The sequence below is a fragment of the Mizuhopecten yessoensis genome, unplaced genomic scaffold (assembly GCF_002113885.1).
Source record: "Mizuhopecten yessoensis strain PY_sf001 unplaced genomic scaffold, ASM211388v2 scaffold1595, whole genome shotgun sequence".
NCBI classification, from domain to species: Eukaryota; Metazoa; Mollusca; class Bivalvia; order Pectinida; family Pectinidae; genus Mizuhopecten; species Mizuhopecten yessoensis.
This window is the reverse complement of record NW_018404125.1, coordinates 1,322,641-1,336,796: the sequence shown is the minus strand read 5'-3', so window position 1 is coordinate 1,336,796 and position 14,156 is coordinate 1,322,641. Positions and strand designations below refer to the sequence as shown.

Sequence of the window (14,156 nt, the reverse complement as noted above, 5' to 3'; positions counted from 1 at the left end):
ACACCGACCCTTGAGGAACCCCGAAATCTAGTACTTTGTCATGTGAGGTGGCAGATCCGATGGCAACACACTGTCGTCGTTCACTCAGGTATGACTGTATCCAGCATAGTGCGGTATCAGTCACTCCATAAGAGTATTCCAGACGTTTATAAAGTATGCCATGGTCGATGACGTCAAATGCAGCTGACAAGTCCAGCATGACAAGCACCGCTCTGCACTTGTTATCCAATGCAGAAGCTATATCACTATGTACACGTAGGAGGGCCGTCTCAGTAGAGTGTCCCATGCGGTAGGCCGATTGCATGTTGTCATGTAGACTGTTTGCATGGAGATGAACCTCTAAACGCCGGGACACAACCTTCTCCAAGATATTAGACAGAAAAGGCAGATTTGAAACTGGGCGGTAGTTTTTCAACTCTTCCCTGTCCATTCCAGGCTTTTTTAACAATGGTCTGACATGTGCCTTCTTGAAACATAATGGAACCTTTGACTCAGCCAATGATTTGTTCATGATTGCGGTAATCAAAGGAAGCAGTGCTTCAAGACATTGCTTTAATAGGTCTGTAGGCAGTGGATCAAGCTCACAGGACTTCGATTGCGAGGTCATGATAATGTTGCGCAACTCTTCCTGGGTTGTTGGTGAGAGCTTTGTCAAGCGGGTTAGTCTTATATTTGGAGGGTCAGCAAGCGACCGTCAAATTGTTAAATTAGGCATTTGCGGCCCAGAGAACTCTGGGATAAAAGACATTTCATGAAGAGGATTTATTTGATTTCCGAGATGTAACAATCAATATTCCTACACCTAAAAGGAAAACAGGATTACACGTAATACATTTCTCACCTGTCCGAATCTGTCACCTGTCCGAAATCCGTGGGTTTTCTCTGGGTACTCCGGTTTCCATCCACATGAAGACCCCCGCGAGCTAGCATCTGTGCCAACAAGAGTGATTAATGAAAATTAAAATAACTTGTTTATGTTGTAGAGTCATTATTTGTCAATATTGCTTTTAACATATTTGTAGTATTTAGCTATACGCGTTCGTATATATAACGGAAATCAGCCTTCCGTGTAATATTGTACGTAACGCATTGCCGCGAAACTTTTAGCGCGCGCTTGGAAATAGCACGTGGCAATGTGAGTGAGATACTGGGAGGATGTGATGTAATGTGTTGTAAACCTGTCTGTCCAGTACGTATTGCATGTGTATATTATTATTAGAGTTGAATTTTTGGTAGTTTACTTGGCGCAGTGGTCACTTTGAGAGCCAGAGCGAGCACAACTATGTATATACCTATACGTACTTATACCTAACCAGCATAGAGATTGAAAGATGTAGCGGGCACTAGAGCCAAAAAAGTCCACCGTGAACGTACTGAACGAGTCAGACTGAGGACTCGGTGGACTTTGTCCCGAGAAAATCCTCTTCACATGGAAGAGGGTTTTTACATGAAATACACCAATAATAAACAAAGAACGCAGGAGTTGCCATATGTCCAGGCAAAGACGACTATTACATTTAATTATTGTTGCAAATTAAATTAAGTTTTTATTTTCAAATATAAAATAATTTGAGGATCCGCATTAAGCCACTCTGGTCTCTGTGGAGTATAACATATAGATAAATAGATAGAATCAAGCTGTTCTTATGTGTCTGTGTTCAACTCGTTTGAATATAGGTTCAATTCAATTGTACCTATCTTTATGGTGCAAACACTTTTTACCTTCTACTTCTAAATGGTAATGACCAACTTCAGCAAGTTGAAGATAATGTCATGAGATTAAGTCGATTCGAAGAAAGCCAAAATGATATATACATGTATGTAAATTTAATTTTGAGGGTACAGTGACAGGAGAGCAGATTTAAAAGATTCAGTAGTAGAACAGGAGGATATGATATCTGGTGGGATCTTATTCCACTCAGGTATTGATCGTGGAAAGAAGGATTGTTTTCTGACCTGGGTTCTGCAGTGAGGTATTTGGAAGGATTGGTGACGGGCATGCCTTGATTGCCTGGTTGCTGTACAAGTCTAGTGTGTTTACAACTAATAGCTACCTGATTGTTTACAATTTTGAACATCACTACATAGGCTTGTGTCTCTGCGTCTGTCGGCAAGGGATCGCCATTTAAGATGGTTGTTATATTAGTGTAGACGTTTTTTTCTCTTACCCTGGACAGGTGTATCCGCACTTTTACCGGTGTGAGATTTCCTTTTCTCTTACCCTGGACAGGTGTATCCGCATTTTTACCGGTGTGAGATTTCCTTGTCTCACCCTAGGGTTGAGACGGGGGGATTCCCCTATTCCTAACAATGGCATGACGTCACTTTAACAATACAATGACATCACGTCAACAATCCATCAACGTCACGTCAACCCTGAATTTAGCATGTAACGTTATCATTACATTGTGCATATGATACACAATGAAAGAACAGGGTAAGAGAAAAAGAATCATTCACCCCCTTGTGGGTGAGATAGTGGAATCTCAACCCTCGGGGAAAGATTCTTTAGTTGCCAAACACTCGGCAAAGTCTCGTGTTTGGCAACTTAAGAATCATCCCCCTCGGGTTGAGATTCTCCTATCTCACCCCCAAGGGGGTGAAAGATTCTATTAGTCTCACCCTAGGGTTGAGACGGGGGGATTCCCCTTTTCATAAAAATGGCATGATGTCACTTCAACAATACAATGACGTCACGTCAACAATCCATCAACGTCACGTCAACCCTGAATTTAGCATGTAACGTTATCATTACATTGTGTATATGATACACAATGATAGAACAGGGTAAGAGAAAAAGAATCATTCACCCCCTTGTGGGTGAGAGAGGGGAATCTCAACCCTCGGGAAAAGATTCTTAAGTTGCCAAACACTCGGCAAAGCCTCGTCTTTGGCATCTTAAGAATCACCCCCCTCGGGTTGAGATTCTCCAATCTCACCCCAAGGGGGTGAAAGATGCTATTATTCTCTTACCCTGGACAGGGATATCCGCCATTTTACCGGTGTGATATTTTCTTATCTCACCCCAGGGTTGAGACAAGCTACACATGTTCTTTGCACGTTCTCAACAATTGAATGACGTCATAGCAACAATACCATGACGTCACGGCAACAATACAATGACGTCACGTCGACAATTCAGCCGCATCACATCAACATTGTCTTGCATTGATGTAACGTCTATATAAAATATAAGGGTAAACAGTGTAAGAGAAAAATAATCATTCACCACCTTAGGAGTGAGACAGGGTAATCTCAACCCTCGGGGTAAGATTACCCTGTCTCACCCCCAAGGGGGTGAAAGATTCTATTAGTCTCACCCCCAAGGGGTGAAAGATTCTGTTAGTTTAGTACGTACGTATTTACTTGAATTAAAGATATCTTCAACTGAAACGAAACTAGGAAGTTCTTCAAACGAATTATTTGGTATTACTATTCATAAATTTCCACTTTTTAAATAATATCATTTGTTATTTATTACAAGAGACAATGTATCACATTGTGTGGTTTTGGATATTGCTGGTCCTGTTAATCCTGGGGTAAATAGTATAACCCGACTTTAGATGTCAAGCGCCTGTAAGACATTGACGAACATATTATCACGTGTGAAAATAGAAATTTCCAGCAAACCATTTTCATTTTGGAAACCGGCGTTTGTTCTTCTTGCAGAAAGTATATCAAGAATATTTGCTGTGTGCAACGCACATATCGTCTAATCACACAATGGATACGAAACATGAAAACATAGACATTACGCCTTCGAAAGATGGCGGCGTACTTAAAGAAATTCTTCGAGAAGGGACAGGAGAAGATAAGCCCTTAGCCGGCGATAAAGTGTTGGTACATTATGTCGGCACACTGGAAGATGGCACAGAGTTCGACTCTAGCCGAGGAAGAGGGGACAAATTTGAATTTGACCTGGGAAAAGGTACGCATGCAACTTGACAATGAGTGGTGGGCATGCATGCTTTTGTAACGGTGTATCTAGATCTGCCGCCTTGAAAGGCGGAGTGGGATTGGCCCCCCCCCCCCTCAGCATGATTTACAACTCGGTATTAATGAAAAGAAAGTACCAGAGAAGTAAATAAGTTAGAACTGTATTGGATGGTTCCACAAATTAAAGTGCACAATTGAACACCACAGATTGAGATTCATAATCGCAGTTGGGATGTCAACTACCATACTAAACTTACATATATACATTGTTACAGGTATCATAATAACTTTGCACATAAATTTAATTACTTACAATATTGTTTTGTATTTGAAGATTTCGTACCAATTAAGTAACTACAGTGTAAGTACATATATAGCAGGCATTTAGAGTGCTGTGTCTTACAAGCAGCATTTCTAACAGTTGTTTGGTGTTTCAAGAAGTCTTTAAATTATATGGGTGATAATAATCATAATATATCCTAAATTATACGAAAACATTTGCTGTAATAAGCTCCCCTTCTCAATTTTCTGGAGGAATTGAAATGATATTAACGCCCTCCCAGTGCTGACAAGGTACAGTCATGATATTATCAAAGGTTTGTGTAGTGATCATGGCTGGATTTCCAATGAAGTGGATAAATATTTGATATCCAAATCTCCAGCCGCGCAGGATTGTTAGTGGAAATGTTTCAACTTCTTGTCCAGTGCAAAACAGAAACTTCTTTCCTAGTTCAGATTACAAAAGACACAACTGGACTGATACAGGCCCAGTGGGCCACTTTTGTTTTATTTTGCCATGCAGTTTTTCTTCTGTGGACAGTATGATATATCAGCATGCATGCTTAGAAGCTATGGGCCTTATTTATGTTAAACCAACCCAAATAAAAGTAATTTGTGTTTTTCAGGAAGTGTGATCAAGTCATGGGATTTGGGTGTAGCTACTATGAAGAAGGGAGAAATCTGTCGACTAACATGTCGCGGTGATTATGCCTATGGGGAGAATGGATCCCCTCCTAAGATACCTGCTAACGCCACACTTATTTTTGAAGTGGAACTGTTTGAATGGAAAGGTAAGACATTAAAGAGTTTCTATTGCTTTTATTCATACATATCATTTTGACACTCTTAAAATTCTTACTATAATAATGAACAAAATGGACATGCTGGAAACCTGTGCAAATATATATGTCTTACGCACTGTGATCTGGCAATCAGTGGTCACAGACAATGATACAGCATGGTGTAGGGGACATCCGGGTAAATACGGACACTTTTCAAATGATGACTGCTAAATTTCAGTTTATCAACATGCTATGTGCGATCTAGCATAGATATTCTATGAACATGTTTTGTCAGAATGAAGGTCTGTTTCTGTTGCTTTGTTTAGTTATGCTTTTGATAAGTTGGTAATTACGGACATGTGTCAGGTATTTACGTAGACGCTACTGTAATCATGCATTCACCAAATCAAACCATAGAAACTGTTCACAATGTTTCGCCAGAGATTGCTACATGTTCTGGTTCATGTTCTTATCATGTTGGCATACAACGTACCGGGCAGTTTGTACTTATAACTTACCTCCCCTGTCACAGACTTTTCACAGCGACATTCTTTGAGCGCTGGCATGCTGCTATTTTATTTTGTGATATCGGCGAGTCCAAAATGTAGTTTAACAATCTATTTAGGTGTATAAGTGTGTTAATTCAGATATTAGATGTTTGCTTGTAAACAGAAATCCATGTAAAAGCCTTTTTTGATAACCGGAGTCAAAAAATATCTCTGTAAAGAACCATCTTAATGATAATTAATCAATTAAGAACTGTCTGTATTTACCAGCCTAATAAAAATCTGGGAGAAATTACGGACGCCTAAGACACAACAGTTCTTCCTCAAATTTTTATTTTGATATACTACTGCAATCTTAAAATATATAAGTAACAACAGTAAGAGTACAATATTAAATATACTGAGTATGTATTTGGTTTTTGTGGAGATAATAGTTACATAACCGTTGTCTCGAATCATAGCTGTTTTTTTCGGACATCGTTTCCGAAAACCAAGTTTCCGGACATGTCGCAAGGTGCTCGCATATCATGCATGATGACGAATACTATTAGACACGCCATTGCTATTTTTAGACATTGTACTATTCCAGGTACATTCAGTCAAACATCCATACTAGAAGATCGATCTACGTCTAGCATGAACGAAGTTTGATTATTCATATGTAATGGATTATGTATGATCCATTTAAGAACTGTCCGTATTTACCTGGAAGTCCCCTAATTATCCTTTCAATACACATGATACATCTATACATTTACATGTGATCATCTATACATTTTATGCCCCGGCCCTTTTTTTTTAGCAAGCCTTTATGAAGCACACTAATTGTACTCTTATTAATACTTTTAAGGAAAGAGGTTTACTAAGAAAACTCTGTGCATATACGAAAATTGTATGCTTTTATATTGTGTTCTGTCAGCAGAAGCTCATATGTTGGTTAAAGCAAGGTGGTAATGGACTCCACAATATAACATACAAGTTACACACTGGTACACACAAGACATAACACACAATATGCCACATCATGCTAAATACATTGTATAATGCCAAGCACTTCCAGATTAAACATTCCCGCTTCAAAGAAAATGTGTCCCACATTTCAACATTCAGTCTGAAATCTAGTATAGCTGCCATCTTGAAAATCTATTTTGAACTTAAACTCAAATTTGTCTCAATTGTTTTTATTGAAATTTGATTGCATGGTCAGTGTAATATCCAAACCTATTCTTGTTATCTGAGCTTCTTGTTATTTTGAAATCTATTATAAATCCAATGTATGGTCACCAAACACAACCTTGAAATATACCATTGATCTAAATTCAAATTTTAGGGAACTGATCATGATGAATACAAATCCTAGTTGGAATGGTCAGTGCATTTTTTTTTAGATTTTCTGTCTATGTATTATATATCTTTTTGTTGAATTGCCGTTTGAAGGAGAAGACATCTCGGAGAAGAAAGATGGCTCTGTAATTCGCCACCTTGTACAGACTGGAGAGGGCTATCAAACACCCAACGACGAAGCCTCAGTCAAAGGTAAGCCATTAAGGTTACCTCTGTACCATGTATTTGAACTGAAAGGTCCAGCTGCTTTAAAAATTAAAAATAAATAAACTTATCTCTCATTCCCAATGTCCTATTAAATCGGGTGTAAAAGACCACTTGCCCGTCGTCAGGGGCAACCAGTTTTAGAGCTTGAGTAAGTGCAAACAGTTGGGTAACTTGCCCAAAGCAAGTACTATAAACTGGTTTCTTAAACAGTGTTTTGCATGTGTTTGCTCCATTTCTCTAACTGGAGATGAATAAGAATTAATTGGACTGTCATGACTGTATACGTAGTGTATAAATGAACAAATAAGTTTGTCTATTTTTATTTTGATGGAACATTTTTTAGTAGAATACTACCAGTCTACTGATGTTCCTTTAAAGTTGATGATAGAGAATGTTTTTGTTATTACAGTACACTAGGTGGGACGCTGTGGTATGACCATGTTTTTGTTATTACAGTACACTAAGTGGGACGCTGTGGTATGACCGTGTTTTTGTTAGTACAGTACACTAAGTGGGACGCTGTGGTATGACCATGTTTTTGTTATGACAGTACACTACATGGGACGCTGTGGTATGACCATGTTTTTGTTATTACAGTACACTAAGTGGGAAGCTGTGGTATGACCATGTTTTTGTTATTACAGTACACTACGTGGGACGCTGTGGTATGACCGTGTTTGACGACCAACAGGTGGAGTTCATCCTGGGGGAGGGAGACGATGCAGGTGTCATTGAAGGTGTTGAAGTCGCCATCAAACAAATGAAAAAGAAGGAAAAAAGTCGTCTGGAAATTCAGCCCTCAATGGCATATGGAGAGGCAGGAAACTCCAAGTTCAACATTCCACCTAACACTCCACTACAGTTTGATGTCGAATTGTTGTCGTTTGAAAAGGTTTGTGATAAAACAGAATTTTATACAATTTGTTTGTGTGGTGTTGGGCCCTGTTACAGATAAAGTATGTGTAATATCTAAAATTGTTACAGAAAAGGTATGTTAGATATCTGAGCTTGTTACATAATATCTGAGCTTGTAGCAGAAAAGGTATGTTAGATGTCAGAGCTTGTTACAGAAAAGATATGTTAGATGTCAGAGCTTGTTACAGTAAAGGTATGTTAAATACTTGAGCTTGTGACATAATGTCTTAGCTTGTAACAGTAAAGGTATGTTAGATGTCAGAGCTTGTTACAGTAAAGGTATGTTAGATGTCAGAGCTTGTTACAGTAAAGGTATGTTAAATACTTGAGCTTGTTACATAATATCTGAGCTTGTTGCAGTAAAGGTATGTTAGATGTCATAGCTTGTAACAGTAAAGGTATGTTAGATGTCAGAGCTTGTTACAGTTAAGGTATGTTAGATGTCAGAGCTTGTAATAGAAAAGGTATATTAGATGTCAGAGCTTGTAACAGAAAAGGTATGTTAGATGTCAGAGCTTGTTACAGTTAAGGTATGTTAGATGTCAGAGCTTGTAATAGAAAAGGTATGTTAGATGTCAGAGCTTGTAACAGAAAAGGTATGTTAGATGTCAGAGCTTGTTACAGTAAAGGTATGTTAAATACTTGAGCTTGTTACATTATATCTGAGCTTGTACCAGAAAAGGTATGTTAGATGTCAGAGCTTGTTACAGAAAACGTATGTTAGATACTTGAGCTTGTTACATAATGTCTGAGCTTGTAACAGTAAAGGAATGTTAGATACTTGAGCTTGTTACATAATATCTGAGCTTGTAACAGTAAAGGTATGTTAGATACTTGAGCTTGTTACATAATATCTGAGCTTGTTACAGTAAAGGTATGTTATATACTTGAGCTTGTTACATAATATCTGAGCTTGTTACAGTAAAGGTATGTTATATACTTGAGCTTGTTACATAATATCTGAGCTTGTTGCAGTAAAGGTATGTTAGATGTCATAACTTGTAACAGTAAAGGTATGTTAGATGTCAGAGCTTGTTACAGTAAAAGTATGTTAGATGTCTGAGCTTGTTACAGAAAAGGTATGTTAGATACTTGAGCTTGTTTCATAATATCTGAGCTTGTAACAGTAAAGGTATGTTAGATACTTGAGCTTGTTACATAATGTCTGAGCTTGTAACAGTAAAGGAATGTTAGATACTTGAGCTTGTTACATAATATCTGAGCTTGTTACAGTAAAGGTATGTTATATACTTGAGCTTGTTACATAATATCTGAGCTTGTAACAGTAAAGGTATGTTAGATACTTGAGCTTGTTACATAATATCTGAGCTTGTTGCAGTAAAGGTATGTTAGATGTCATAACTTGTAACAGTAAAGGTATGTTAGATGTCAGAGCTTGTTACAGTAAAGGTATGTTAGATACTTGAGCTTGATACATAATATCTGAGCTTGTAACAGTAAAGGTATGTTAGATGTCAGCGCTTGTTACAGTAAAGGTATGTTAGATACTTGAGCATGTTACATAATATCTGAGCTTGTAACAGTAAAGGTATGGTAGATACTTGAGCTTGTTACATAATGTCTGAGCTTGTTGCAGTAAAGGTATGTTAGATGTCAGCGCTTGTTACAGTAAAGGTATGTTATATGTCAGAGCTTGTTACAGTAAAAGTATGTTAGATGTCTGAGCTTGTTACAGAAAAGGTTTGTTAGATGTCAGAGCGTGTAACAGAAAAGGTATGTTAGATGTCAGAGCTTGTTACAGTAAAAGTATGTTAGATGTCTGAGCTTGTTACAGAAAAGGTATGTTAGATACTTGAGCTTGTTACATAATATCTGAGCTTGTAACAGAAAAGGTTTGTTAGATGTGTGGAGAGAAATGAGCACTTGGCAAAAATAGTATTCTGGCGAAGGACGAAATTTTGACTTGGAAAAACACTTCCGAATACAGTAATTGGGGGACACAGGTAGACAAAACTAGCCAACACCACTTTAGTCTACACTGAAATGTAGTTTGCGGTGACTGATGACATTAAGTACTACATGGAACTTATTTTGTTTACAGGCAAAAGAATCCTGGGAGATGGATGCAAATGAGAAACTTGAACAGGCAGAGATTAAGAAGGCAAAGGGAACATCTTACTTTAAGGTACAGTGTAGGTGCCTTGTTTTTAGCTGATAAGTCCTTTTGTTGATCAGGTTGTAACTGATTATGTACCACGTTAGAACAAGTACTTTTAGAAATATCTTGTTCATAGATTAGTGTTTATAATACACGTATTATGGCTGTTTTGATAACTGTAGTCATTGTCAGCATAAAATCATTAAAAGAAAAGATAATGTTAAGAGCCAGAATTTAACATCACTCAACTAGAAATTGTTAAAGTTGTTCACACTAGCTTACACTTATATATATAATGTATAAGGCTACAGAAGTAAAAAAAGCACGTGGTGTTTAACCATTTGATGTTCAGCTGTCTACACATGTAACTGGTAAGCGCTCACTATAGATCAAGTTGTTGGTGTTAAGTCGTCGTTACTGGTGAACAACACTTTATCCATAGATATATATATGTGTTCATGTATACATTCATTGGTTAATGATAGCTTCAAATTCATAAGTTATTGATGTATACTTTCACTGGTAGGCAGAGAAATACAAGATGGCTGTCAAGTTCTACAGTGCCGTTGTATCCTTGCTGGACAAAGCCACTGGGATGGATTCAGAAGAAGATTCTGCACGCAAGACTTCCCTCCTACTGGCAGCCTTTCTGAACCTGGCTATGTGCTACCTCAAACTGGACGACGCCCATGAAGCCCAGGGTCAATGTGATAAGGCCCTGGAACAGGACAGCAAAAATGTAAAGGCGCTGTTCAGGCGAGGACAGGTGAGTGTTAAATCTTACATACATCAGCAGGGATATATCCAACAAAGTTTAACGTAGGCCTGGTGTGAGAATATCTACTATCAAAGCGTCCTCAAGTATAATTTTTACCTGTGTCTTATCTCAATGTTTCTGTTGGTTTGATATAAAATTGAATTACCTTTATCTTCATTTCAAATAAATCAGGAATAAAATCATCCTTGATTTTACCTACCATGGATGGTTTTAAGTAAGATGAGGAGTGCAAGAATTAGGTCACTGTGACCAATGCTTTGGCCTTTGACCTTTACTTTTGAAAATGTTTGTCTGGGGCATATCTTCTATACTATTTCACCTGGAGTAATCAGATTTGGTGTACAAGGACATCTTGGGATGACGGAGTGCAGAGTGCAAGAATTAGGATACTGTGACCAATGCTTTGGCCTTTGACCTTTACTTTTGAAAAAAATCGTCCGGGGCATATCTACCCTACATTTTCACCTGGAGTAACCATATTTGGTGTACAAGGACATCTTGGGATTGCGGAGTACAAGAAGTAGGTCACTAGGACCTAACTGTGACCTATGCTTCCTGACATAAGTGTACTTACTGTTTGTTAAATATAGAAATCATTACTGGTGGGGTACTATGGATTGCCTTGCAATACTTTGCCCTCTTTGTGAAGGGTGAATTTAATATTGGGCGAAAAAGGATTTTACCGTTGAAGTGCAAAATTTGACTGGGAGAAAATTTCCCAGCATACAGTACAATGTACTACAAGTTAAACATTCACCAAAGTTCATATTTTTATACATTAGCAATATATCAAAGTCACTCCGGCCTGTTTTGGGATATTTCTGTAAGATGTGGACTGTAAATGGAATATTTGGATTTATGTCTGCAGCAAAAATTTAATGAATGTTAAATGAATGTTGGATTAAAATAATTAATAAAAGGTGCTTCATCCCAAGTTAATCATTTTTTAACATTTCGAATCATGCAAATTCATGTACTATTATAAGTGGGTTTTAACCAATAAAAAGTGTCATTATATGGCTGATGTAGTAGAATTTATAATCTCTCTATTCTTGTGTTGCAGGCTCTACAGAGCAAAGGAGATTATGACCTGGCTAAGAAGGATTTTGAGAGTGTGGTTGAGCTTGACCCTCAAAACAAAGCAGCTAAGAACCAAATAACTAGGTGTATGCAAAAAATCAAGGAGTTCAAAGAGAAAGAGAAAAAAATGTACGCAGGGATGTTCCAGAAATTTGCAGAGATTGACAGCAAAAAGGTAAAATTCCTAATATATTGCAAACCTGTATGCACTGTTTAGGGAATCATTTTGTTTCTGTGGATAAAAAGAGTTTCTTGAGATACATTCACACATCCCATATCCACAAAACTAGCAACATGGGCATTCAAATATATCGTACTCTGAAACCAAGCAACAGGAACATACATCATACAGGGCATCCTCGATCCGGAGATACGTTCACCTACGTTCTCTGCACCCCTGGAATATGACAAATTAATCAAAGGCTCAGTGTGCAGGTCCCTGTGGATGATGTTTGATCCTTTGATGTTCATCAAAAGAATCTTGTTTTAGCATAACGGTAAAATTGACTGTCTTAAAACTTGGGTGTCACTCCTCTGTAATCTTCAAGGATAGGTACTATCCTAGTGATTGGTCAGGTTTTTATCTGACATCATTCAAATATCTAGCCCTGTGCCTTCAAATTTGCTATGACATATTCCAGGGGTGCAGTGAGCGTGAAGTTTAAGCGTAACCCGTGAAGTCACGAGGATGGCAACAGGGACATATATACATTCCATACAATGGAAATATACAGCCTGCACTCCTTTTTCAGGTCAAATACACACATAAGGATCATGCATATGTATGGAGATCAAGTGTAATTTCCATTGGCTAAATGACACACCTCTATATACAACAAATACAGATACTGGGAAAATGGTGATCTTCCTATGGAATCTTCACTACATGTACTTATACACAGAAAAAACAAATCACCTTTGTTCCTAGTTGATTATTAACTCGCCTGCCTAAAGAGGATCTAAGCTTACGCCATTGCGCATCGTCCATCGTCCAACGTCTATCCAACACCAACATCATCAGATGGTGGGCAGTTCAAATTGGCATTGCCTTAGGTCTGTTCTTAAACAATTCTTGTTATCTATATTTCTCAAGATTTTGTGGATGAATTTTTCTAAAATTGAGGTTCTCCCTCGGTCCTTTAATAGTTTAGCATGTTTAATTTTGAAACTGATTGGAGTATCAAGATGGCTGCTTGATAGCCATATTTTATTTTGAAAGTTGATGTTTTTATCCTACTGTATTTCTCTAAAAGTCTTGGATAGATATTCAGAGCCATGCCTTTTATTATGCTCCCTGAAAGTTTTCGGGGGAGCATATAGTTGCTGCTTCGTGTACATGTCCGGTGCTTAACTTTACCCACATTTAAGCCAGAATCATGAAACTTGGTTTATACATCACTCATACTAAGATGATGTGCACTATGCCAAATATAGGGCCCACAACCCCAAATTTACAGAGTAATTGCCCTTTTCCGGGAGCATACATCAGTTCCACTAATACTCTTGTTATCATTCGTTTCTGGTGATTCATCTGATAGGTAACTTTTCAATTGTTACGTCGGTAAGCATCAAACTTGATCAGAATGTGTCATAATGTTTAGTCTGTCAAATATTTTGAATGAAATAGTTATGATATTTTGTAATGTTATTAACTTGAATAAACAAGCATTCAATAGCGACCGCTGCCACTTTTCCATTTTAGTTAACTTTCACGTATGATATTCATGATAGGTAATGGGTTCAAAATGAATCCTTTTTCATCTAAAAAAAGAACATGGAGTTTGTCAACATCACAAGATCTACTTTTTCTATGCCGTAAACATAAAATCAGTTTGCCAATTGGCCGCTTTGAGCTTTTTTTGATTGGTCATAAAAAGGTTGCACAGTGCCATTAACGCAAGGCGCCATCCGGTCCTAGTGAAAATATCAAGCTTACATAGAACTAATGTTAAACCAGCCACTACCATGATCCCAGCTTACATAGAAATAATGTTAAACCGGTCACTACCATGATCTACATAGAACTAATGTTAAGATAATAGGATTGTGTCACCATTTCTCAGTAGAATTTCTTCAAATTTTGTAGTTATATTGCTTTAAAGTAAAGAAAATTTTCTGCCACAAAAAAAATATAGGTTGTCAGAATTTTAGGGATTTTAAATGGAGATTTATGTAAAAAGGAGTGAATTTTGAAAAAAAAATGAAAGACA

General features: G+C 37.6%; 1 protein-coding gene across 3 annotated transcripts in view; it reads left to right on the top strand.

Moving 5' to 3' along the window:
* The first annotated feature begins 3,575 nt into the window (after nucleotides 1-3,575).
* LOC110466103 (peptidyl-prolyl cis-trans isomerase FKBP5-like) overlaps nucleotides 3,576-14,156 on the top strand; it is a 21,470-nt gene continuing 10,889 nt past the window's right edge. For all 3 annotated transcript variants that reach the window (XM_021522433.1, XM_021522424.1, XM_021522415.1), the window contains exons 1-7: nucleotides 3,576-3,928; nucleotides 4,842-5,006; nucleotides 6,941-7,039; nucleotides 7,699-7,946; nucleotides 10,032-10,115; nucleotides 10,615-10,854; nucleotides 11,930-12,121. In XM_021522433.1, coding sequence (XP_021378108.1) covers nucleotides 3,724-3,928; nucleotides 4,842-5,006; nucleotides 6,941-7,039; nucleotides 7,699-7,946; nucleotides 10,032-10,115; nucleotides 10,615-10,854; nucleotides 11,930-12,121 — 1,233 coding nt within the window. In that variant the 5' untranslated portion in view covers nucleotides 3,576-3,723. The remainder of the gene's footprint in view (nucleotides 3,929-4,841; nucleotides 5,007-6,940; nucleotides 7,040-7,698; nucleotides 7,947-10,031; nucleotides 10,116-10,614; nucleotides 10,855-11,929; nucleotides 12,122-14,156) is intronic.